At 50.4% G+C, this 27,053-nt stretch overlaps 1 protein-coding gene across 2 annotated transcripts; it reads right to left on the bottom strand.

Moving 5' to 3' along the window:
- Positions 1 to 802: 802 nt before the first annotated feature.
- On the bottom strand, positions 803 to 27,053 carry AXIN2 (axin 2). 2 transcript variants are annotated; one of them, XM_083874499.1, is made up of 11 exons: positions 26,340 to 27,053; positions 24,476 to 25,408; positions 18,543 to 18,683; positions 12,701 to 12,803; positions 10,676 to 10,816; positions 10,022 to 10,509; positions 9,736 to 9,918; positions 9,229 to 9,447; positions 8,171 to 8,266; positions 6,656 to 6,823; positions 803 to 2,564 (listed from the first exon to the last, which is right to left on the bottom strand). In XM_083874499.1, the coding sequence occupies exons 2-11, from the start codon at positions 25,297 to 25,299 to the stop codon at positions 2,438 to 2,440; spliced, it is 2,490 nt and encodes an 829-aa protein (XP_083730625.1). In that variant the 5' UTR covers positions 25,300 to 25,408; positions 26,340 to 27,053; the 3' UTR covers positions 803 to 2,437. The 2 variants fall into 2 exon arrangements, with proteins under 2 accessions (XP_083730625.1, XP_083730626.1); XM_083874500.1 differs by having other exon boundaries at positions 9,736 to 9,915; positions 24,476 to 27,053.

Genomic DNA, 27,053 nt, shown 5'->3' with positions numbered 1-27,053 from the left:
AAGCCCTAGTCAGTGCCATTGGTGAGGCAGAAGCAAAGGGCTGGCTCTGGTTACCAACAGGACAGACCAAAAGCAGCTCCACAATTGCCTTCCCAGCATTTCTCTCCTGAGCCAGGGAAGGTCTGGGCGACAGCTGGGAGACAAATCCATCCCTGGTATGGGCAGCTTCCCTGAGGAACAAATTAAGCTCATTCAGCCATAAAACAGGGTTTGTACCATAAATAAGAGTGATGGGGAAGGCACAGAGAGAGGAGCTCTCTGAGCTTGTCCTGCTCAGCAGCTCCCAGCAAACCTCACCCCAGCTCACCTTGGCCAGCTGGGGCTTCACAGAGCTGGGGGTTGCCCTGAACTTCACAAAGATGAGTTTACTCCAGCGTGGAATGCAGGTGAGCAGTCCCTGCTCAATCACACCTGGGGAAGGGATGTGACCATCCCCAAAACCCAACACCAAACCCACCACCTGTGCCAGGACAGGAGCTCCAGCCTGGGGACCACCACATCCCTGTGGATGGTTCCATCAGCCTGGCTCCATCAGGTGAGCTCAGCACTGCAGTCTGGAAGCAAGACCAGGTTAAATTTGCAGGTGAGTTACCTGAAGGAGCTGTAAATTATTTAAGCCTCACACTGAAGAGCAGCTCCAGCCTTTGCCTGGCCCCCTTCCCAGCAGGAACAGCCCCTCACCACCTCTTTCCAGTTACCACCACAGATGAGAAGAAAACCCCCCTTTTTAAGGCATTAAGGGTGAAAAAAAAAGTCAAGACAATATTAATTTGAAAAATATAAAATTTTAATAAAGGCTACATCTCTTAATTACAATAATTATTGTACCAAGTATTTTTTTTTTTTAAATGAAACTCTTTATAATGCATAATTTACAGTATAAGTAGAACAAAATGCCATGGCAAAAGTCATGAGTACAGGACTTGTAATAAAAGGCATAAAATATATTTATACATAAACCCCTTAAACAAGCAAGGGAAAGCTTGAACCCTGAATATAGGGCGAAGCATGGTCTGTAACACCATGCAGGCACAGGTACTGTACTGATTAAATTTAAAAACACTAGAGATAGTGTATTAATATTTCCACCATACATTTTCTACAATATATACAGACTTACACAAAGTAGCAATGGCAAACAGAAATGCACAGATTAACTTAATCAACACAAAACCCAACTGTTGAAATGCAAGGTCTTTCTCGGGAAAGGGTTGCTCTGCCCCAAAAAATCCCACCCCACAGAGCTCCAGAGCCTTCACCCACATCTCCCACGGCTGTGGGTGTTCAGGGTGAGGCAGAGAAAAACCCCATCCAAAAAAAAAACCCCAACCAAACCCCCACCACACAAGGACTCACACGCTCCACACCGAGCTGAACACGCCCCGTCGCAGTTACACGGCCTCGAAACACAAAGTAGTGCTAACATTGAACAGCTAAAAAACCTTTTAGCTCTGTGGAACCCACACGGGCTTTTTTAACCTCGTGGTGTGCTAAATATGGACATGGGAATGGGATGGCTCCTTCTACAGCTCCCCCAGGCTCGGGGTTTTGCTCTACCTTGGACACCACTGAGAGCAGCAAAGCAAAAACCTCACCCTGCCAAAATCCATGGACAAAATAACCTGTTGTTGTTTCTTGTTGTTATATTGCATTTAAATAGAGTTAATGCTTAAGACCTTTATTTCAAATTAGAGCAGCATAGATTAAAATGCACCGGTCTCTAGATGAACGGATTTTTATTTCGGCTTTTATTATTATTATCTATTATTATTAATATTATTTCTTTAGGAAAGTTTTATCTTCACTCGGAGAAATACTGGGCACGACCTCACTCCTTCCCTCCTCCTCCCCTTCAAAAAATAAAAAAAAAAAATCGCCATGAATGTGCTCATCGTCAAACTCCTAAATTTTAGATAGTGGGAAAAACGTAAAAAAATAAAATAATCCTTCCTCCCTTCACCCCACTTCCCAGCCCCTCTCTTCTCCATTGTTAAAGCAGCATATCCAAAAACTGGACTTAAGGGAAAACAGACTGTTCAATAAATATCAATAAGGATTACTGTTAAGGTAAGCTATACACAGTTTCTCTTAGTCCATAGATTTCAGATCCCCAGGAAATCATATATTATGTATGGAAGTCTCTCCAACACGGTCTGCATCTCCAATAGCCAACAGTGGTCATGTTTCTAATAAATAGTCCAGGGTTTTTATCATCTCAGTACCCAACTCATGAATAATAAATGCCATTTTTCTCCTCTAAGGCTAATTCAGCAAAGTCTTCGTTGACTTCACTTTTTTTTTCTTCTTCATTGGTTCAAAACTTTTCCTTCAGAGCGTTTTTGTTTTTTTCTTTCTTTCCCCTCTTTTTCCTTGTCATCACTACTGTTGTGTGTGTCCACAGACTTTTCCTAGGTTTTCTTGGGAAACAGAGATGGCATCAATCAATCCTTTCCACCTTCCCGAGGATCCTTCCTTCGTACATGGGCAGGACAGTCTCGTCTTCCCAGACCTCCTCGAACACCGCGCCGCAGTCGAACTCGTCGCTGGCCTTCTTGAAGTAGTATCTGTGGCAAAGAGAATTAAAACACAGGTTTAAAAAATAAATAAGTAAATAAATATATATATATATATGAAAATCAAAAGGTAAAAAGGCAAAGGATGCTTTGCCGGTTCAGTCACAACCATAGCATTTCCAGTTTCTCCCTCCCAAAGGATGTTCCTCCAGGAACACCTCAGGGGTGGCTCAGGTCTGGTGACTTGAAAGCATCCCCAGGCCCTCAGGGATGATGTGGGATGGAAGGAGCAGGGCTGTGAATGCTCCTCAGGGGTGACAACAGCTTCTCCAGTGAGTAGATTACACACACTGGCAGTGGGTATCCCCGGCCATAAAGAAAATTAGAAAGCACGATGATTTCTGGTCAAATATCTCATTTAAAAATAAATAAATAGGATTTCAAAGCCAAGCATTCTTAAGGTTCCCCTCTCTCCCCACCTTCTTTCTTTCATGTGTTTTCTTGTTTCAAAGCTGAAGCCCAACATTAAAATTAGCAACTGTTATTAAAAGGATGGATGAAAAGCAAACCATCCCAGCTTCCTGCAACGCAGGGGCTGAAACTCTGCGGTGTTCCCGCTGGAAAAAAACATCCCAGCCTTGGAACAACCCCATTCCTGGGTCCAAGCTGAGGGACACAAACTCCTGCCTGTGCTTCCTGAGGCTCAGGAGCATTCTGAGAGAGCCTGGTCCAGCCCCTGGGCCGTGACACGGGGAGGTCAAGTAGCAGTGTCCTGCATTCCTGCTCTTTTGCTCCGGGTCGTTAGATCATGAAGCCAAGGCTCGCAGAGACAAAAAGCACCCCCACCCCTCCTGTGTCAAACACTAAGGACCCCTCTATTATCCTGAATTAGACCGTTCAGCTTCTTGATTAAAGGTTCCTTTTATCCCGTTTGGAGCTTTCTTCCTTCTAAGGCTGCTTAATTGCATATGCACAAATGAAGGGCTTCCATTCAGAGGGGTAGCATTTAGGGAGTCTGTCCGTCTGCCGCCGAACACCTCCTTGGAGATGCCTGATTTTCCCTTGGAAAAGGCCTTTGCCATCTGATTGCCAGGGATGGAAAATATTCCAGCAGATGGATTACAAAGAAAAAAAAGATATATATCTATATATAAATATATATATATCAAAAAATAAAAATTAACTCCTCCCCTGTAGTTTCCGGACAACTTGGGTTGGCAGATGGTTTGTCAGGGAGAAAGGGGTTTGTAATTATGATTTTCTTTAGGATTGCAAAGGAGATCAAATGAAGCTCACTTTTACTACTAAAACTGGAAGAGTCACAGCAGGGCCTTGGAATGTGACATTTTTATTTAGTGACTTGTTTTATGATGCATTTTTGAAATAGTCACATCGCCCTGCAAATCTCTTTATTTTCAGAGACATTCAGATTATTTTGGTAGAGGGATAAAAGATCTCTCTTTTCAGTCAAAGAGATGAAACCACCTCCAATTAGTCCAGGTACGATCAGGATGTATTTTTGTGAAGTCATTCAAGGAGAACTGACACATGTTGCATCTTTAATGGCTCAGCAAGGAAAAAAAATGTATTATTTGAGTCTTTCAGAGCCTGCACACAGGGAAGTCAATGGCCCAACTCCCAACTTCCATGCTGCAGGTCAAGGCCACAATTCCCCAGGACAGCAGCCTTGAAATAAACCCAAAGCACCCAAGGAAAGTTTGAATGAATTACAAAGAACTTTCCCTTCCTTCTCCCTTGTCCAGATAACAGCTGCTCTTCCCAAAACTTCCTCCCCAGGCCCTGGCTGTGTTTACAAAATTTTTATTTGAGAAAACACGCTATGACCTTTTACATAATTACAACCTTATTTCTCAGAGAAACGGGGGAAAAATAAGAAAAGGAGGAGGCAAAGCAGAAAGAAAAAAAAAAAAAAATAAAATCCACCCCCACAACATCTTCAAACAACTCACTCTGCTCTTATTTGCTCAGCAATGGGCTTTCCATTGAAACATATTTTATGTGGCAAGCTTTGCTCCTTTTTTTTTTTTTTTTTAAATTTTATTTTTTGGGACATCTGGCACCAATTGAGGCACGCGGGCCCGGCCTCGCAGCTCTTGTTTTGAACCGCTGCCATCCCCAGATTACCCGACACCACCCACTTTTCTCTGTGCATGTGTATGTTTGTTTTTTGTTAACGCCATCAGTATTAAATCACTGCTTAATTCTTTTTTTTTTTAATTTTTTTTTTGGTGGGGGGAGAGGGGTGGAAAGCCAAGGCAGCTCTTCCCCCGGCGGGGCTCTGGCATCGCGGGAGCCCGAGGTACCCGCCTCACAAACTGATCCAATCAATAAAGAATTTGGGAGAGTGGAGCATTTCTGCATGTCTTTGTGCATTAAATGAAAGGCAAGGGCTTCAAAGACATGCTTATTAAATGTGCCTTAAAAAGAAATCAATGCCAGATGTGACCAAAGCAGCCTAGTTAGTGCCTCCCCGTAACGCACACGCTACTCCGGGCACTGCGGACCTCTCCCCTGAAGGTCACCCGCAGTTTCACTCAAAGTCCAGCCAAAAGTCAAAGCTTAGATCAAAATGATTCCCTGGAGGTACACACATTTGTGTAATTAGTTTCACCTTGTGTCTGTGCAAGATAAAATACTGGGCACGTACCCAAGTTCCTTTTATAAATTTCTGTATTGTCTTTACCCAGGTGTAAAGGGGTGAGATCTAAGCAAAACGTTGTTTCATCCTTGTCAGTCACTTAAAAACATTTTCTAAAGTAATTACAGTCGGACAAGGCACAAATAATTGCACCTGGAGGGGCTTTTGGGCCACAGAGGTTTTAGGAGCCTAGTCCTGCACTTGGGCATCACATGAAAAATGTCACAGAAAACCAACAAACATTAAATGAAGTTGGGTTTTTTGGGGGGAATGGGATTACACAGCCACTGGGCAGTGGCAGAGCAGTGGTGACGCCAAGGAAATTCATCTGCAAATGAGGAGGAGCACAGTGGGACAGGCTTTAGGGGATGGAAAATGACACAAGGGTGCCCAGGGACTATCCTGCTGAGTGTTCAGGTTGGGTGCACTTGCAGGTTGGGCAGGGTGGGCTGCAAAGATGGTTTGGAGAGCAACTGGAATATTTCAGCCTCACTGTGCAAGAGCCAGAGAGAGATCCCAGTTTGGCACCCCCCAGCCTGAGAGTGCCCAGGGTCACCAACCCCTGACCTGTACAGGGGGATTTTCCACACCTAGAGAGAGGCCAGTGATGGGGCAGCAAGGTGGGAATTCCTCGCACCAAACTAAAATGACCATTTGCAAGTTAAATCAGAGGCTGCCAGTAACAGGGCAAGACACCCACCTCTGTGAAGCACCACCAAATTCAGTGCAAATTAAAATAAATAAATAAATAAATAAAATATCTGGATTGTCCCTCTCCTGCTCACGCTGCAGGAGAAGTGACCAAAAGAGCACCCCAAGAGTGCCCAGATCCACTGGGAAAGGGCAGCCAAAAAGAGCCAATGTGAAGCTCTTGCCATAACTGAGCAGAGGAAGCAGCAAACTGGTTAAACTGGGAGATGGGAGCTAGAAACCAGACCAGCAGGGTTTGTTGGTGTTTCTGAGGATTGCTGGTGGAGTTTTCCCTGCAGGGCAGAGGTTTTTACCCCCCCTCTAATGAAGGGAAAAGGGAGTGAGCTCCATCTCCATGTCCCTCAGCAGCACCATCCCAGCCCATCACTGACCTCATTTATGGCCAAAAAAATAATCAACAATTAAATAATTGAACAGTAGGCAAAGCAGGAGGCCAGCACCCAGACGAACTCTGACCCCAGTTCAGAATCTGAATCCCACTGCTCCATGCCTTTGCCACAAAGCCATCCCAGACTTAAAGCTTTTTGGGGAAAGGCTGGAGCACAGGTCCTAATGCAACTGGGGAAAGGCTGGGGAGGAAGGGAGGAGGTGGCCCTGCAGCCAAGGCTCTCCATCTCCACGTTGTTCCTGCTTTAAGTGGGAAGGGACTAAGAAAAGAAGATTCACAGCCTCTGAAAATCCAAAGTGTTGCTGCAGCAACCCTGCAAAATATCTGCCAGTTCTTCTGACTTGTTGTAACACACTAAAGAACAGACACATCACACATTCTTACCTGTAATTTCCCTTTTTGCTCAGCTGCTCTTTAAAGTGCCCAAGTGTCAGGCTCTGGGCCTTTAACATCCTCCTGTAGGGAATTTCTTCTCCGCAAAAAAAATAGGTGACAACCAGCTCACCAGACTGAGAGGTGTGAACAACTGGCAGTTTCTTTGGCTCTTTGTGACTGCAAAACAGAAAACACACACAAAACCCTCTATTTTTCCATTTCAGAGCAGGCTGCCTCACCTCACTCCAACCAGCAGTGGAGTTGGTGAAAGCTGTCAGAAATACTCTGGGTGTGACCTGAAAATCAGATATTCCTGCACTGCCTGGGGATTTGTTGGGATGAGTTTGCACAGCCCTTTGCTGGATTTCCATAGTGGGAATCATGGAGGGGGTTTGGGTTGGGAGGGACCTCAAAGGTCATCCAGTTTCGACCCCCCTGCCATGGGCAGTGACACCTTCCACTACCCCAGGCTGCTCCAATCTGGCCTTGGGCACTTCCAGGAGGGATCCAGGGGCAGCCACAGCATCTTGGGCAACCTCAGGCCTCCTCACCCTCACAGGGAACAATTCCTTCCTAATATCCAACCTAAATCCACCCTCCTTCAGCTTGAAGCCATTCCCCTTGGGATCATGGCATGGCAGAGGGGGAGGTGGGGGATGGAAGTTGGGGTCACCCTCCCCAGTGAACCCCAGGACTGCACCCCCAGGATTTTAAAGGCTTTTTTCATCTGTCCTCACACAAAACATCTCCCAAGCTTCCTCCTCATGCCCAAACCCACCTGCAACCACCAGGCCCCAAAGCAAACCCCCCCTTGCCAGACGCTTCACCTCCAGCACCCAGGTAATCTTATTTTTCCCAGTGAGGATAAAATTAACTGGATTCTGCCATTTGCACCTGAGCAACGCTTCTTAAAGAATAATTAAAACAATATTACCCTGCAAAATGGCAACACTCTAGTGAATACCATGCAGCCAAATCTACAACTGCTTCTGAGGCAATGTACACTTGGCATGTCAAAAGGTCACAAAGTGTTAGTCCGCAGTAATTTAGTCTTCCTAATTTGTTCTAAGTCTTTGTAGAGTGGTTTCAGAAAAAAAGCTGCTAGCAAAGACAGCTGGTGGACTTAAGGTCAACCAATTAAAAATGAAAGGCTCTAGTCAGGTGGCTCAGTCTGGACTTCAAACATTACTCATTGCTTAAGATGAAGAGGGTAAGAAAGAAAACTTTAATTATTTAGGCCATTTTAGACCTCTCTGTAGCAGATTTCTTGTTAAAAGAACCATCCTGTAATTAGACTAATCCAATCTTTGTCCACTTTACAGGAATGCAAGTTAAAAAGAGCCAGAGACAAGATTTGAAAATGTTTTGTTCTTTAAGAAGAATGTTTGAAAGATGAAATTTCAGATATAAGAATTTCCTCTCCTTTCAAAGTGCAATCCATTTAATGAAAATATAATTATGAGCTATATATATATATATTTATTTATTTATTTCCCAATCCTTTTTTGCACATGCAATACTCACTCTTCTGTCGTTAGACTTGCATTGCAGAAAGGGGAACTTCCCCCCTGAACGGCACCAGAGTGGTTTCGGTCCCTCTGCTGATTTGAGGTTGAACATCTGAAGTGGGGAGGGGGGAAAACAAGTGGGGAAGAAGGAGGGGGAAAAAAAGAAAAAAAAAAAAAGAGAAAAAACAACTTTAAGGAAAAAAAATTGTTGAAATACAATCTTCTTAATTGAAGTCTCCTGTGGGTCGTTAAGTTCGCTCTTTGTATCAAGCCTCACATGTTGTAAACAATCAAAGGAAGAATTAAAAATGCTGTGGGCTAATTTATCCTCCCATACCCAAATGAACGATAACCAGTCCAATTCCCCACTTGGTATGTAGCTGGAGCCTGTCCCAGAGGAAAAACGGGCAAATTACAGCCATCAAAAGAGTGGAAGTAATAGCCTTGGATTCCAACTATGTGTGCCGGTGCAGGGCGGGGCTGGAACAGGGAGGCTGTCACAGGTCCCCATGGCTGGACAGGCAGGACACAGCCACATCCACCCACTGCAAACCTCTGTCACACATCCCCATGGTGTCCCTCCGCCTGGACAGGCAGGACACATCCACATCTACATCCACATCCACACACAGCAAACTTCTGTCACACGTCCCCATGGTGTCCCTCTGCCTGGACAGGCAGGACACATCCACATCCACCCACTGCAGACCTCTGTCACACGTCCCCATGGCTGGGCAGGCAGGACACATCCACATCCACCCACTGCAGACCTCTGTCACACGTCCCCATGGCTGGGCAGGCAGGACACATCCACATCCACCCACTGCAGACCTCTGTCACACATCCCCATGGCTGGACAGGCAGGACACATCCACATCCACCCACTGCAGACCTCTGTCACACGTCCCCATGGCTGGACAGGCAGGACATATCCACACCCACCCACTGCAGACCTCTGTCACACGTCCCCATGGCTGGACAGGCAGGACACATCCACACCCACCCTCAGCAAACCTCCCCCAGCCCCATTTGTCCCCAGGGTAGGACAAGGACCATCCCTGCCATGGCCGTTACCGTGGTTTCTGCGGCTTGGAGACCTCGGCCAGGCGGCGACACGCTTCCTCCAGCTGGGCCAGGGTGTTGGGGGGTGTCAGTGGGGGCATGGCGGGGTCCTGCACGAAGGGGTGGGCGGGCTGTGCCCCGCGGGGGTGGCCGCCTGTCCCCCAGGGGTGGTGGCGGCCAGGGGCCCCCTTGGCACAGTCGGAGCTGTAGGCCTTCTTTGTGCTTTGTGTGCTTTGGGGAAAAGGGAAGAAGTCGGGTTAGAAAAGCTGGAAAATATGACTTTAATAGCAGCTCCTATTCTGCTCGCTCCCTCTCAAAAGTCTGTCATAACATGAAAGGAGGTTTATTGCCAAAAAACATGACATTTTTGTGGTTTTTCTGGTTCTGCGGAACAGCTTTTATATTAAACCGGAGGAGCAAAGAGTCTCATTTGTTTTTAGCGATTGTAAAAATAGACAGCCCATGTAATATATAAATATTTACCGGGAGCGATATTGCTGCAGACAGCTGCGTATTTACCTATGGGTCTTGTGCTTATTTTGTCTCTCGCTCTCCAGCATCCACTGCCAGACGTTCTGTGCCCGATCTGCTTCTCCCCCTGGGAGCTGCACCCCACCAGGGCCGGGCAGCCCCCCGTCCCCAGCCGCCAGGGCCACACTGTCCACTCCTCGGCCCGGCCTCTTCAGCAGCGTCCCCGTCCTGCTGGTGACAAAAAGAGACATGAGCCACATGGGGTCAGCCCCCGTTCCCACCACAGCAGGATCAACAATTTGGGGCGGGTGTAACAGAGATGCTGGTGACTTACCCGAAGGGCTCCAGCGGAGAGAGAGGGGGGTCAGTGTTTTTGGGGTGGCCCTTGCACTTGGGGTAGCAGTAGTAGTCGCCGCCCGCCGGGCAGCAGCACTGCACCCGCTGCGCCGCCTCGGCCTCGATCTGCTCCTTGCTCTTGGGCACGGTGTGGTGGTGGATGTAATGGTGGTGGACGTGCTTGGTGGTCTGCTTGGTGACGAAGCCCTTGCCCAGCAGGGCGCAGGCGGCCAGCGAGGCCGTGCCGGGGGGCAGCTTGCCCGTGGGCAGGCGGTCAGGAGAGCGGGCACGGGGGCTGTGCCGGCCCACGCCCGGAGATTGGCAGCCGGGGGTCTTCAGCACGCGGGAGAGGTGCTCGTCCAGGATGGCCTGGGGGTCCTCCTCGTAGCTGCCCGAGGGCAGGAGAGACAGTGGGTGCTGGGGGTTGGCCACGTCCCGGCAGCTCTGCAGGCTGGCAGGGAGCTCGGCGCCCTCCTTCTCCTCGTCCTGCCAGACAAGGGATGGCAGGGAATGAATGGAAGGGGCTGGGAGCTGGCGAGGCACACGCAGGGATGTCCCCCCCCTCCAACACCCCAGGGACAGGGCACGGCCCCCTCCCACCAGCCCGGCCGGCTGGGCATGCGGAGCTCTGGGGGAAAACGGCTAATCCTACCTCCTTGATCTGCTGCAGCCTCTCCTCCAGACAGTCCATGGTTTCCTGCTCCTGCTTCAGCTTCTCCAGGCGGGAAATGAGCTCGGCAGCGAAGGCAGCTGGCTCCACCGGGGTCATCTCCTTGGGCAGGCGGTGGGTCCTCTACAAGGAGCAGGGGGGACAGAAGGCACAAGGCAAGGTTTAGCGGGGCGCGGGCGCTCGGCCGCTGCGGCATCGCCGGCCCCGCTACGCTTGTTGTGTCTCCATGTTTGGATGAAAAGACGACCGCAACTAGGCATGGTCTGCTCTGGATTTTTATGAGCTAGTGCTGTGGCCTCATGGAGTGACATCCTCCCCACCAGCGTTTGCCTTCGGCAGGAGCAGTTGGTCGCACTCTGAGGAACCCCGCTTGTTCTCTCTGTAGTACAACCAGCCCATCAGTAGCTACTCTGAAGTAGAAAATCTTCAAAGACTGTTGTCAAACATCAAAAAAAAAGCCAAAAAAAAAAAAAAAAAAAAAAAAAGAAGAAAAAAAAAAAAAAACCTCTGAGGTGGGAGGGAGAGAGACTTTAACTAAAGGAATAAAGTGAGTATAAACAGAAAGGAGTTGGAAATTAAAAAAAAAAAAATAAGATGGGGGAGAAAAAGGGAAAGGAGGAAAAAAAAAAAAAAAAAGAAGTCAAACGGTTGCAGATCAGAGAAGTGCTGGTAATTTATTTCCTGGCTACACACTGGGCACCTTTGAGGTAGTGTTGTCTCAACAGTGTCCTAGATCTCTTCCCCCCCCCTCCATCTCTTTGTACAGAAAATGAAGAAAGCTGCTGCAGGCTAGCGGTGCTACACTGCTGAGCTTGGCTGCCTCAAGCAGATCTATCAAGGGAAAAAGGGAACATCTCCAAATCAAGTGCAGAATATAAAAAGGCAAAACGCAAATTTCTGCCAAAAGAAGCAAACATGGCAGGAAAAGGGGAGGAAAGGGAAAAAAAAAAAAAAAAAGGAGGAAAAAGAAACCACCCACTTGACTCTGCCCTCCTTCCTGCCATTCCCACACACCCCACTCCTTGCCCCCACTCTGCCTCTTTTTCCCCCCCCGAAAGCAGAAAGCTGAACTGCCAACTCTTTCACATACTACCCACCAGATGAGGTGGGGCCTCTCTCCGGCAACCACTTAGCTCCAGAAATGATGTGAGGGTAGAAAAAGGCCACTCTGCTGGAAATTGTCACTCTTACACAAGCTGGCTCTATTCAGTCCCTGATCAAAGCACTGCCTTACAGAGAAAGTCGATTTGCACGCCCTGGGACAAAATAATCTAATTTACAAGCTCAGGCTATAGAACTTTCTTTAGGAAGGAAGGAAAAAAAAAAAAAAAACACCACCAAAAAGAAAAACCACATAAACCACCCCCCCACCTTCCACCAGAAATATCATCTATGACTTCTTGCTGCTTAAGACAGCAGAAAGAGGAATTTTAGCATATTAATCTCAAGACAAGATAAGTTTATACTTGTCTGTGTAAACAGTTTATTCACTGCAGGAATCGAGAGGCTGCAAGTCAACTGAATTAGCAAGTCAGCGAGTTAATTTTGAAGAGCAGGGCAGCATCGTGCATCAGATCCCCTCAAAGCCAGGCAGAGATCTGCTGTCAATTCTCTCTTTTGGGAGCTCCTGATGGCCCCCAGCTCACTGACACCCAGCTCTTGCAGCGATGCACATGAGGTCGAGCCCTGCTCGGCACTGCAGGAGTCTCAGGGTGGTGGCCAGAGCCAAGGCTCCCACAAGACTCAGCTGAGACATCTCCACTTGGGGTTTAGCCAACAGGACAAATTCAGTGCACCTGAAATCTCCTAATTAGCAGCTGGTTTCAGAAAGGACCAAAATGTGACTGTGGACAAGAAGGATGCTGAGAGCACATGGCTCCTGCCCAACACCCTTTGGCATCACCCTGGGATGGAAATGCTCTCTCTCCCCTCCACCTGTGCCTGGCCCCAGCCCCAGCATTTCCCACAGCCCACCCAGACCCTGCAGTTCCCTCCTCCTGGACTCACCGGAAAATGAGGTAGAGAAACTTGACCGTTGGCCTTGACGCTCCGGTGCATTTCCCGCTGGAGCTGCTTCTTGCTCCCAATTCTGTACGGGGGGATCCCATCTCTGCACATGGAAGAGAGGCCACCATCAGCTGGGACTGTCCCCATGCTCTCAGACACTTCTCCATCCCCTCTGGAACCACCCAGGCAGCCTCAGCCCTCGTTCCCAGAGGTGCTGAGCCCTCTGGATGTCACCCGAAGACTCAAATATCCGGCGGTGTGGGAAGTGCCTGTGTCACCAAAGGATGCACATGGATGTGCAGTAATTAAGCAAAAGCTGAAGGCAACTCCACATGGGCACACGTCCAAAGATCCCATCAGCTTCACTCTCAAGGCCTTTCCAACACCAAGTTTCTGCTTCTGACCTTTAATTCTAGGCTTTTCCCCATCCAGTTATGCTCTCTAGGACCACAACATTTCTCAATCTCCAGAACACCCCATGAACTGCTGATACAGTGGAAACAAGGAAGAGGCTGAGGATGAATGGCCATCCAAAGGCTGCTCCCCCCATCTCTAGTCCCATTTCAGATCCAAGATGTTTCCCCTGCCCCGAGGCTGGCCAGCACAGGTCACCTCAAGGTGTGAACATGGTCACAGCCTGTCCTCTGGACAGGACACTGCTGCCCACAGCCACCCCAGCTCCTGCCAGGAAGCCACGAGGAGAGACCAGGCCAGGAGCTCAAGGCTCTCCAGTGGGAACAGCCCCCTGCACATCCACTCCAGGCCCCACAGGGCGTCTTCACCCATCCACACAAAAAATTACCCCAGTGAGGATGAAAGGGCCGTGCACAGACAGCGGGGCCAGCTGGAAGAGCATGCCTGGAGATCCTGAATGTCTAATTCCACCACTTCCCTCAGACTGCCTGAAGAACCTTGATCTCCAGTGCCGTCCCTTTCATCCACCTGCCCCCACACCTGACTCATCTCCTGAGAGGAGAAAATAACTCCAGCCCAAGGAGGAGCAGACAGTGCTGGCCCCACGCTGCTGCCAGAGGAGCCAGCGTGGCACAGTGTCCCTGTGTGTCCCCTCCCGTGGCCACACTCCAGGACACCTTCCCAGAGACACCGTGGCCCTCCCCTGGAGGAGGATCATCAGGTGCCACCACTCAAAGCTTGAAGCTGGTGATGGCAGAGCTTTGTGAAGATCTTGGCCAAAGCCTTCAGTTGCTATTAATGAGCAACACTAAGCTGCAAAGCCTGGAGTGAAGGATCAGAACAATCCCCTCTTAATAAACTTGGAAAAATCTTTATAATAAAATTTAATATAAAAATTATTATTTAATATGAAAGTTTCTAACAAAAACAAGCATGCTGGGAGGCCCTTGATGCCACAAGATGAGCACCTCCTCTAGACACAGTTTTTGAGCACATGTGACGTGGGAAGTGAAAGGAGCTGATTGTCCCCATGTCCCCACTGCACAACACGGGGCTCCAGGATCTTTCTGGAGGAACAGCCCAGCACAGAACAGCCAACACAGCCACTGGTGGCCACCAAGCACCTCTCCTGCTCCATGAAGCATTTCTGCTCCACACACCCATGGGACAACAGGGCTTGGGCACACTACATGTCTTAGTTTTGGGGGAGGATGGGGAAAAGCAAATCTAAGGTGAAGACAAATCCACCTGTACCTTCAGAGTTGTCTTTATTAACTGGGGCTTCCTGAGACAAGGCTCTCTTAGGGAAGACCTTCAGGGAATGCCCAGTAAAACAGGCATTTCAAATGTAAGTGAAAATGCCAGCATGAACATATGAACCCATGGGATGAACCCCATTACCACACTCAGTGGAAAAGGAGGTGTCCTCTATCCATGAAGCCCAAGAGGTCAGATGGGGAGAAGCAGAGAAGCAGCTGAAGGGCTGTGTGGCCACCACAAGGATACAACCAGGGACCCCTGCAGCCCTTCTGCATTCCCCACCTCCCTGCAGCCCTGCAAGCATGAAATGCTGTCCCCAACCCCTCTGTTGTGGCACACATCTCCTTGTAGTGGATCCTCAAGTTCCCAGCTCCAAAGGGACAGTCCTGGGACAGGCTATGGATGGAGCAGGAGTAGGGACTTATTGTAAAGGAGGAGGAAAAGCAGTGCTGACCCAGCAGCGTGGGATCCTCACTTTAAGATTTGCCCTCATTCAGGTTGATACAAGAACTGCTCCTTCCCCCTAAAATTCCTCTGGTTACAGCAGAGAGCCCCACATCAAACCTCCAGCTCCTGCTTCACAGCCCTGCCTTGTCAGAAGAGTTCTGCAACATGTAACAACGTGCAAAATTTAAAAAAAAAAAAATAAAAAAACCTCAAAGGTATTTCTCCAGGATGGGAAGGCTGTGGAGCAGCTAGGGAAAGTTAGCCTGAGGAATGGGAAGGGACTTTAGCTGCACTTTCCTGAGTGCTGTCTACACTCTTCCCTAGAAAAGGGGAGGAAAATGGGCAAGGCCAGGGTTGAAGAGGTGACCAACGAGTGACCTCTGACTGCAGGAGGGACAGATGGATGGAGCTGGAATCACCAGCAAGAAATATGGGGGGGGCAGGGAGAACCCTGATGCTGCAGCAGATCCCCCAGGCAGGGGAGAGTACTTTTGAAATGGAAGGGCTGAACTTGGCCTGAGGTTTCAGGGCAGGCCAAGGGTCAACCCCCGCTCTCCAGGTGCCACCACCTCTCCCCCTGCTCCAACAGCCAACACTTGCACTCACTTTCTTGGCTACTAAAAGCTGCGGGCTGAAGAGCTACAGAGTCCAGGCACTAAATAGTAGAGTTTAATTATAAACATTTCAGCTAACCAGGCTGGGGCTAAGCCAATCTGTTTCTGGGGGGGAAACACTAGTTTGAAGTCTTCTACCCAGTCAGCTGCCATTTAAGCTGAGCCAATTATCTTAGCCTTTTGACTCAGATGTGCCTGACCTAACCTGAATGTAGTTTTACTGCTGCTTTGAAATATCAGACTCATGCGCATATGCATTCACTCCCATCTTCATTTGGCAACGGCTCTGAAACAAGCCTCTGATCTTGCCAACATCAAAAGCCTGGTTTGTAAGATAAGGTAATATTTGAAGTTTGCTCAGCAGCATTCCCCTGTGTCCAAAGTAAATCCATAAATAAGATATAAGCAAATAAAAAAAAATAAAAAATCCCCTTTCCTCCCCCTCCCCAATCAAGAAATGGAAATAGGAATTTGCATGATGCTTTGTGGCTATTGCAAAATATATAGGGACAGACTGATCCCTGGCTTCTGGAATAAAATAAAAAAAGGCAGATTATGCATTATTTGGAGATTTCTCCTAATCCCAGTACAGTTCAGACTCAGATTTATTAAAAAAAAAAAAAAAAAAAAAAAAAAAGAAAAGTAAAAGCTCCAAACTCACTTTACTGCTATGTCTGACAGACTTTTCCAGAACAAGTTTTTCCTCTTCAGTTGATACCAACACGAGCCAAGAGAACTAATTTGCATTTGTGCTGCTGGAACAGAACAAGGCCCCCTGTTCCAGGGGGATAAAACCTGACAGGCTGAGTGAGCACCTGTGCTCAGTCAGGGTGGGTCTGTGCCCCCAGCACACCCCAGCACCTCCAGCTTCCAGCAGAGCCAGTGCCAGGAGCACCACAAATCCCAACTGCTCCACAAAAGATGCTGCCAGCAGCCCCTTCTCCTCTGCAAAGGAAGTTTTACATCAGCCTTAACTTTAAGCCCAGCCTCCAGAAGTGGAAGATTACCTCTCGCAGTTCCAAAAATGCCTGGCACACCAGCCCTATGGCTGGAGCATGGCACAGGGGGCAGCAGGGGTGCCAAGCAGCAGGAATTCTCCCTCTCTGCCACTCCTGGACAGCAGGGGTGCCATGCTGCAGAATTATCCCTCTCTGCCACCACCAGTCAACATGGGTGCAACACCACAGGAATTGTCCCTCTCTCTGCCACCCCTGGACAACAGGAATTGTTCCTTTCTCTGCCACCTCTGGGCAGCAGGGGTGCCACGTCACAGGATTTGTCCCTCTCTGCCACCCCTGGGCAGCAGGAATTGTCCCCCACTGCCACCCTTGGACAACAGGAATTGTCCCTCTCTGCCACCCCTGGGCAGCAGGAATTGTCCCTCTCTGCCACCCCAGCCAACATGGGTGCAGTGTCACAGGAATTGTCCCTCTCTGCCACCCCCGGGCAGCAGGAATTGTCTCTCTCTCTGCCACCCCTGGACAACAGGAATTGTCCCTCTCTGCCACCCCAGGGCAGCAGGAATTGTCCCTCTCTGCCACCCCCCGGGCTCCCCGCCGCCCCCCAGCCTGGAGCTGCGGGCAGTTTAATCAGCCAAGCTTCCCCAAACTCTCACAGCCTGCGCGGGCCATTGTTACGGCAGGAAAAAACAGGCAGCTCCTTTCAGGCGCTGCTTTATGGGGAGCTCCTATTCACTTGTTCAAGCAAATTTCAAAGCGGGCTGCTGCCCTCTCATCCCCGCTAAGCTCCCCTGGACTAACAATGGGCTGAAAGCGATTCAGTTAAGCCTTTCATCCACCATGCACTTTATTTCTCACTCAGTGCTCTCATCTGTATAAGGCCTACAATTGGCATTGCTGTGAAGAGAGGGTATAATCCTAGCCCTGTGAATCCCAAGTGACCCTACACTGGTCCAGAAATGACTAACCCAATGAATGCTCTGTTGACACATGATCACATACAACCAGAGCCAGTAAGAAGAAATAAAGAAGTCACCCTATGATTCAGCTCTTTTATTTAATGCCAATATTGTTCAATAAGGGAATCTGCTGGGACAACAAACTATTTTTTCTGTAATATCAGTTTAAAACACACATGTGCATTAAAAAAATTAGAAATTAAAATTAAAAAGGGCTTTTTGTTTATGCATCGAGGATTTTTGGTAAATCCTGTTTTCCGTTGTGCATTTTCACACATGAAGATGACATCAAAAACCCAGTATGAAAATCTCTCTGAGGGGCACACAGGGACCACTGGACATGTCTGACACAGACACTGGAGAAGTTGCAAGATGAAAGACCAGAAATGCAACACTCTGCTTACAGATGGGCTCTTCTAGAGCACTTAAGTGAAGATCATGAAACACAAACAGCAACATCTACCTTCTGCTCAGCTGAAGAAAATGGTCCTTAGGAGTATTAAGTGAGCCTCACTGTTCCCTCTACAGAAACAAAAGCACCATTTCTGTCCTGCTGGGGAAAGCAAACTGACAGTCCAACCCTGCTCCCAGCTGCACACTCCTCAGCAGCCAGGAGAAGAGAGATCCTGCAATTCTTGGGCTCAGCCACTGCATCATCCCTCCTATCTGTGCTCCTGAAACACCCACACCTGATCCACGTAGCTCCATCCAAATGGCTCTTTGAAGACTGCCCCAGCCACACTAGATGAGCAGCTATTTGCCCCTTCAGGTCACTGCCCCTATTAATGTACATTCTGACATTAATGACAAACGTTAATTACAGAAAGCACTTCCTACAGGAAGTAATCTCCTCTTTGATGACTGATAACTAGTTAAGGAAGCCTGGCCTTAAGACAAAGGCTCAGGGAGATTCATTCGCTCCTTGGGTTAGTCAGGCAGCACCAAGAGCCAGGGCAGAACATGTTTGCTCAGCTGCAGTTGCAAAATGGCAAGAGAGGGATTCATTATTTCCCTGCATCCGATACCTGCGGCGACGGCGCGAGAGAGAGAGAGCAAGAGAGGCTGCCATGCCCTGGCTGGGGCACACACCTTCTTTGGGTCGAGCAGGGTGATGCCCCACACCAGCAGCATCAGCACAGCTGGTTTGCAGGTGTCCCACCCCAAGGTGTGGGCAGCCCCAGGTACTCACACGCTGCTGTCTGTCATGGACATGGAGTCATCCGTCAGGGCATCACTGGAGATCTCGCTGTCGTTGGCGCTGGTGGCCGGCGCGAAGACATAGCCCGAGTTCACGTGGTAGGGGTTAACAGGGTCATTCCTCTTGAAGGACCTGGCACAGGCAGAACAGGAATCCAGTTATCACACAGTCCTGGGTTTTAGGGCAGCACCATCCTTATGGGAACTGCACTCGCTGCGCGCTCAACCCTGTCAGAACCAACCAACCATTGGATGCTCAGACCTCAGCCAGCTCACTGCCTAAACCAGGACACTCTGAACATAGCCAGAGCACAACCTAAAAGACTTTTAGCATCTTCTGAAGTGCTCTAGAAAATCCCAGGAAGCGCCTCTGCATCCTTTGATACCCTGAAAAACTCAGTCCTTAAGGCTTGATGCTGCACTGCTGAGGTCAGCAGGAGTTTTGCTGTTGGCACCAGCAGGGAAAGGTCCAAGTTCACAGCTCAAGTCCCACTGAAAGTCACAAGGAACCAGCCAACAATGCTTAGTTCTATTCTGAAGATAAGGGTTAGGATCCCTTTGGAAACACAAGTTATTGGTATCTCTGTTGCCTGAACCAGGAGAACTGCCTGGAACTACAGGGGCAGGATCCCCACGTGTCAGAGGCACAGGGCAGGGCTGAGATCTATCCCAGGATTGGCCTCCAAAGGACAGATGCCACCTTCCTGGCACTATAAAAACACACAACAAAAAGGCCCAGCTTTTAGAAGAACCTCCTACTCATGGGTTTTTTGCATAGAGTTGGGTGGGGAAGAGGAGGACGGATGGGGGACATGAGGAGAGGCCAGCACTGACCCCAACACCTCTGGCTTCACCCAGAGAAGCAAACCCAAAGCTCAGCCTGGATGTTTGAGCTGAGCACCCAGGAGCAGCTCTGTGAAGAATTGATGGGCAGTGACAGGGGCTGTGATGGAGCAGGGCCAGGTCACCATGGCAGGGTCACTGCCCCCAGCATCCCCCTGCCCGCTGGGGATGGGGATCCTTCCTCCACCACTCCAACTTCCCAGCCAGGATCAATATACATATCCTGGCAGGTGATAAGGGGATTATGCAGGGAGGTTTGGAAGCTGCATGTTAAGGTGCACATTTTGTTCCTCTTCCAGGGCAAGATGGGGTTGTTAAGCTTCTGCCTTTGTATATCAAAGCAAAAGGCCTTGTCATCTGATAAGGACTGCTGATTTTAATAATTAGGGCCACTTACCCAGAACTTGGGGGCCTAAGGAATGTGCCAGCAGGCTCGGCAGGTTTTTTTTTTAATGGGTTTTCCACCTCCCTGCCCCCCTGGGGCTGGAGGGACCAGCTGGGCTTAGGTGACAGCAACATCCTCCCACTGCCCTGCTCTCAATCTCCATCCTCATCCCTGTGGCCCCATCACCCCAGCACCAAAAGCAGGAGCCTCAGCAAGACTTAAGTTTTTAAAAAGTAAGGGGAAGGAAATTAAAAAAAGAAGAAAGGAGGGGGAAGGCTGGTGGGGAAGATGGGCCTCTCTGGTAGGAGCAGCGTGGGGCTGGCTGCAGGCAGGTATTCAGCCCAGCCGGGGCTGCATTCCTTTCCAAGGAGGCCAAGGCATTTCTGATGGGGAGATCAAGATGTTAAAAAATACATATCTGGGAAGAAGAAGAAGGGAAGGAAAAAAAAGAAAGAAAAAAAAAGAGATAGTAAGGAATGCCACAGGAAAGAAGTTAAATCTTCAAAGATAAATTAATTCCACATGTGGGTGAAAGCAAAGTTATCCTGCTACTACTACAAGAAAATCCCTCTAAAAACCATGGGGTCTTCTCTGGATCAGGGGGGATGTGCAGCCCCAGAGACCCTTCCCAGGGCCCTGGTGGGCTTTTGGGTCAAGGTGTGAGAGATGCAGCTCTTCCCACTATTTGATTTGAAACCATCTCAGCTCCTCAGAGTGCACTGAGGACCACAAGGCTCAGGATGCTCCAGGAGGCTCAGGGGTGCAGATGCTCCCCAGCACAGGAGCAGCACCTTGCTGGGAGGTGTCTGTCACCCCTGTCACAGGCAGGGGGTGGGTTTGCCAGGCTGCTCTCACAGCAGGATTCCTGCACAGCCTGAGCTGGGGGCGGAGGCAGCAGCTCCATGTGGGCATGGCACAGAGAGAGGGAGGTGTGTCCAAACATAGAATTAGAGAAAGTGGCCGGAACTAACTCATCTTCCCAGCAGCACTGCAGCATCATTCACTTACCAACACCTCGTGGACAAAAAAAATAATAACCCCTGAAGCTGACATATTTTTCGAGTCCTCATCCAACACAGCAATCTCCCCATCCTTTCAGAAAAACAATGGGGGCTGTTTTGCTGCATTTAATGTTTTTGCATTTTTTTTCCCCTCCTCTTTTTAATTTGACCACCTTACTCCAGTAATTGCACCCAGATGCATCAAGTTGCCTGCGAGGGTTTTAAATTCCAGGGAGAGTGGTGGTCTCCTGCCACAGATGCTGCACACACCAACACAGCCCAGCTCCAAACTCAACATGCAAAGTGTTTTCAGCTGTCAGGTAGCAGTTGCTCTGGAGCTTCAAGGAGAATGTCTGATGTTTCTCAGCCTATTCTTATCTTGATGCAATGACACACAGCATGTAACTCTCTCTTTCTCTCTGCTGTGTTAGGCAATGGCCATATCAGAGGTATTATAATGGCATGGAAATTTCAGGGGGGCTCCTGGTCACATCCCCTGTTATGAGGGTGCAGTTTCAGAGTGTGGGGGTGGTATTTTTTACTGTCAGATGGCTTTTAGAAATAAAAGCACTTGGGCAGGTCAAACCACAGACTTATACAGAGAGAGAAAAACTGTACAAGAAGGAGTTGGAGGCAGCACTGAATCTTATTAAGTATTTTCTTGGGACAAACATCACTGGGCAACCATGGGTTTAAAAACATTAAAAAAACACAAAGGCAAAAAAACCCCACACATGCACAAACCTGAACAACAACAAAAAAAGTATATTTTAACACAACTATGTTAATCACAGCTTCCATGCTCTAATTGTAGAACACTGCTCGGAGCATAGCTTCACAATGGCATCATTTACTTCAATAATTGAAGCCAAACTTGGTTCCAATAACTTCACACACACAAGGAACTGCAGCAGCGGGTCCTTTCAAAGGCCAGGAAGCACTGGGAGCAGGCAGAGGGCCATCTGCAAGCCCCAGCCTTCCCCCAGCCAGGCAAACCCCACTGATGTTGGAGCCTAAGGGGAGGCAGATGAGTCCACCTTGGGCTGCACAAACCCACGCTGCCCCGTTGGGCGGCACAGCAAAGGGAGAGGAGCTCTCTGTGTACACAAAGTCGTGCATGATAAATTTAGAAGCAAGTATAAATAATAGCTGGAATTCCTGGAGCGTGGGGCCAGGTCCAGCACAGCAGCGTGGGGAGGCCAGTTTTAACCACACCACGGCCCTCAGGGGAGGGGAGTCTGACTGGGAGGACAAGAGGGAGGTCCTGCTTTTGAAATATTCCCTGAGTTAGGGCTCCAAACACACGGCCAGCAGTTTGCCTGCTCCCCAGCCAGGTGCAAACTCTGTGTTTTCACTTGACTTCTCCTGTTCCTGTCCATCACCGGCGCTGGGGCCAAACAAAGTCTTTCAACTGGTCCAGTTCCTGCAGTCTCTGCTTTGCTGTGGGTTTGAGACTCCTCCGTGCCCTGGGATTCCCAGGTGGTGTCCCCTGCTCACACCAGGCTGGCCTGAGATCACTGCTGGGATCCCCCTGGGATAATCACACCGAAACCCACCGGGAGCCTGCACAGCCCCTCCAAACCCAGAGCACGCTGAGCAGAAATTCCTTAATTCCAACACACACACACATGAGGGAGGTGTGGTTTGGCCACTCACCAGGAAAGACTTTGTGTGAGCTTCAGCTCCAATCCTAGCCGCGATCCTAAAGGCTGAGTGATGAGAGATAACCCATCCATATGCTCATCAGCCTCGAGCACATGCACGCACAAGTGGCTTCAACAAACGGGAGGAACTGAGCAGCATCTCAGCTTGACCTCCCCTCTCTTTGCATTGAGATCTCTTGGCCCCGTGGAGAGCAAAAGCTCCTGGAAATTCAACAGAAGGTGATCAAAGCAAAAAGCACTACCTAATGTCCTAGGAGGGTAGATCTGACATGTGAGGAGCAAGCTGCATTAATCCCTGGACAAAAAAAAAGGAAAGAAAAGACTGGGGGAAAAAAAAGAAAAGAAAAAAAAAAAAAAAAACGCCCAGCACTAATCAGGCAAGCAGCCACAGCGCTGCAAGAGCTCTCCTGGACAAGGCACATGTGGGTTTAGCAGGGCCTGCAGCTCTGGTAGAACATACAGCCAAAGCCCTTCCAGCTCTGAATCCCAACAAAGGCTCAGAGATAAAAGCATCAAACATCCCCCTCCTGGAAAGCCAGCGAAGGGCAGCAGTTCAAACCAAGTTCTGGAGAGCAGCAGATGCTCAGGCAGGAACGCTCAGGCACGAGATGAGGATCCCAAAGGCCGAGCCCCCCCTTGGAGCAGCTGCCAGCGCTGCCCCCCCGCAGCCCCGGCAGGAGCAGGAGGGTCCGGAGCCAGGCCGGGATGGAGCAGCGCATCCCTCCTGTCCCCGCGCCCAGCGCCCCCAGCCCGCCCCGGCACAGGGACAGCACACAGACCAAAGGGGCTCTGGAGCATCTCCGGGGCACAGGGGACCCTGCCAGCACCCCACGGCACAGCTGGGAGCTCTCCGGGGGCAGGAGAGGAGAGCTCCGGCAAAGCCTCCCCGCGAGAAGCCCGATGCCCTTTGATGTCCATGAATCACAGACACGCTCTCCAAATTCCTGTAAACGAGATGTCAAACACTCACCATAGCAAGCCCCGGGCCGGCGGAGGAGAGCGCACATCTGCAGCAGAGCCCTCTCCTCTCAGCCCTGATTCAACAATCCACATTTATGGCAAGGGTGGGGAGAGGAAAGAATACATTTTCAGGGGATTATACAACTCATCATTTGCTCATCGGAGTCTCTCTCTCTCCCATCCCCCCTCACCCTGCACTCCGAGATGGCTCTTACACTTTCCTCAGCCTCACAGACCGCTGTGCCATCAGCATTCCCAACAAAAGAGAAAGGTCTGGCAATGCACATCAGCCCCAGGAGCGGGGCACAAGGACACCCTGTCACCGCACAGTGTCCCCACATCCCTGTGGAGACAACCACCTCTTCACCAGCTTCACTCTGAGCTCACGGCCAACACGAGAGCACCAGACACCAACCAAAGATCTGTAACTCCACACCTGGAATGCCTCTACCACCTTAAACACACAAATTTTGGGTATTCTCCTGGCTCAAAGCCACCCTAGATGGCTCTGACATGACACCACAACACCCCACGCCGTGGAGAAACTGCACATCACACACACAACACACACAGAGAGAGTCACAATAAAAGCAGATTCTGCCCAAGTTGCAGAGTTTGATGCAGTCAGTGCACACATTTCCTCTTCCACGACCGCACAATTGCTGCCCACATAACCAGCATGGTTAAACACGGGGTGATGGTGGAGTTGGGGAACTGGCAGGTTACATTATTCACGGTGTCTCTGTGATCCACTCCACTACTGCTCTTAATAGGTCTGAAAGTTGAACCAATAATTAACGTATGTCCGGAGGACATAGTTGCTATGAAGTTTTTGATCTATAAAAGAACTGAAAGAGCCAATGGGGCTCCAGAGCACAGGATCTTGTTTTCCCTCTGCACAGTGGGGGAAAACCCCACACTCAGACAACACCCCACAAATCCCAGCCTTTGGAGGTGCGGGGAAGCAGCTGTGCTCCCAGCTCTTCAGCTCTGCCTCCCACCCCAACAGCCTTCTGAAAAACACTCTCAAAAGTCCTTAAAACAAAGCCCAGTTTGCAGGGGTCTCCCTTACCTGTACCCGCTCTCGATGCTTTCCGTGGCTCTGACATTGGCTGTAACCCTCAACGTCTTGCTGGATAGTCCAACCACCGAAGGCAAGATTTTGTTTTTAAAGTCTGCACAGCTCCATTCCTCTTCTTCATTCAAGGTGGGCAGATAGCCACAGACAACTTTTAAGCTCCCCAGCCCGTTGCTGTTGATGTAAGCGGGGTTCTCTCCTCCACTCCGCACATATTCGAGGTATATATCAGAAGTTAAAAACATCTGGTAAGCATTTTCCTCCATCACAGTCTGAATCTCAGTCTGTGCCTGATCAAACATGATGGAATCTATCTGCTGCTTCTTGATGCTGTCCCTTATGTAGGTCTTGGTAGCGGGTTTGAGCTGCTTGGAGACGATGCTGTTGTTCTCGATGTACCTTTTGTAAATAGCTTTGGCTACTCGCAAAGTTTTGGTATCCTTAAGGTCCATCTGCCTGAAGCCATTGCAGGCAAACCAGAAGTCTAAGGTATCCACACATTTTTCCCTTTCCAGAAAGGTCCGAAAAAGATAGGCACCATCTTGATCTCCCAGGAGGGAGTGCAGGGATTTGGTCCATCTGGCCAGGGGGGAGTCCGGGGACGCGCTGCCCTCGGGCTCCCCCAGCCCGTTCTCGTTCCTGCGCGGGGCAGGGGGCACCGGCATGGCCCTGAGGCTTTGGCTCTTGGGGAGGAACGAGCTGCCGAGCTGCGGGCATGGTGCTTCTCCTTCTTCCCCCGGGACGGGGGGTCGGGGGGCGTCTTCCCTGAAGCTGCTGCTGGGGTCGGGGAGGTGGGCGAGGAGCACGGCGCTGCTCATGGCTCCGGAGCTGGCTGGGGACAGAGGGGCTCCCGCTGCCTTCAGGAGCCGCCTTGTGCCTCTGCCCGCCTCTGCCTGGAGTCAGCAGGGGATCCTCGGAGCCTCCTCTCTGCAAAGGGGAAGGGAAAAAAAAAAAAAAGGGGGGAGGGGGGGGCGGGGTGGGGGGGAAAGAAAAAAGGAGTATTGATCTAATCAAAACCAGATCCTCCCAACATCAAAGGCAAAAAGTAAACAGGCTTTTCAACTCCTCACAGTCAAAAAAAAAAAAAAAAAAAAAAAAAAAAAAAAAAAAAAAAAGGAAGAAAGAAAAGGAGAGAGGGAGGGAGAGGGAGGGAGGAGGCAGGGCAGAGGAGCGGGGCTCTATCGCAGCCCCATCGCGACTGTCGCCCCGCTCCGCTCCGCTCCCGGCCCGGGGGTGTCAGCGCGGCCCCCCCGAGCCTGGGGCACCTCGGCCCGGCCCTGCCCCGCCATCTGCTTCCCCTCTGCCCCTCACCCCGCGCTGCCCGGCCCGCCCGTGTCCCCGCTCCGCCTGAGCCCGTTTTGGGGCGCTTCTCTGCGGAGCAGGGAGCCCCCATCCCCAAATCCGGCCCGGGGTGGGATAGGGCGGGCCGGCCGTACCTGGGCAGTGCGGGGCATCCCGGGCCCCCGCATCCATCCCCCGGAGCCCGGGACAGCCAGCCCGGCTCGGGAAAGGGGCACTGCAGGGAAAGGGGCTCCGAGGGGGGCAGCCCCCAGCCCGGGGCGGCCCGGCGTGCAAATAAATAATAATAATAATAATGATAATAATAATATAAACCTGCTCCAGAAATGGCGACGGGCTGGGAGGAGGGAGATCGGAGAGGGGGAGGAAAGGGGGGAAAAAAAAGTCCGGAGCGACTTGGAGGCTGCGAGAAGAGCCGAGCCCGGCGGGCACGGGCAGCGCGGGCACGGAAAATAAATATATATAAAAAAATAAATTGAGAAAATAACTGAAAGGAGCAGAGAAATCCGCCTGTGGAGCAGAAGAAGCGGCGGCCGCCGCCCCCGAAGTTGGCACTCACCGCGGAGCCCGAGCGGAGCTCCCTGCGCGGCCCCGCCGCTCCCGCCGCCGGCAGCGCAGGCTGCACCCGCTCCCGGCCTTCCTCCTCCTCCTCCTCCTCGCCTTCCTCCTCCTCCTCCTCTCCTCCCCGCATCGGAGAGCATCGGGAAAGAGGGGGGCGAGGGGGGGCTGCGAGGGAAGGAGCCCACTGCGATCCGCGCCTCCCTCTCCTCCCTCCCTCCCCTGGTTATTTATTTTATTTATTTTAAATACAAAAGCGCAGGTCCCGCCCCCGGCCCCCCCCGTCCCTCCGCCCCCCGCCCCGGGCTCCCCCCGCAGCATCAAAGCGCAGCCCGCCCGAGCGGTCCTGAAAGGGCGGTAGCGCTCTAAATTAAAAAAAAAATTAAAAATTAAAAAAAAAATTAAAAAGAGGCAAAAACAGGCCCCAAAGAATTTTTTAAAAATAAAAAGAGACAGAAGGAGAGGGCGGGGGAGCACCCCCTGCCCCTCCCGGAGCTCCCACCCCCGGGGCATCCCCGGGCCGAGGCTGGGGCGGGGGCGGCCCCGGGGCGGGCGGGGAGCGCGGGGATCAGCGCTGGGGAGGGACATTAAATTATTATATTTTTTAGGAAGGGGCAGGATTTATTTTTTGCGCCCTTCCCGCGGCATCCCGCGGCAGCTACAGAGTTGCCAGGACCTTATCAAAGGGAAGCGATCGCAGCCGCCGCTCCGCCGC

This window comes from Zosterops lateralis (assembly GCF_965231275.1).
Source record: "Zosterops lateralis genome assembly, chromosome: 18".
NCBI lineage: Eukaryota > Metazoa > Chordata > Aves > Passeriformes > Zosteropidae > Zosterops > Zosterops lateralis.
The sequence above is the reverse complement of the archived record's forward strand: the minus strand, read 5'-3'. Positions and strand labels throughout refer to the sequence as shown.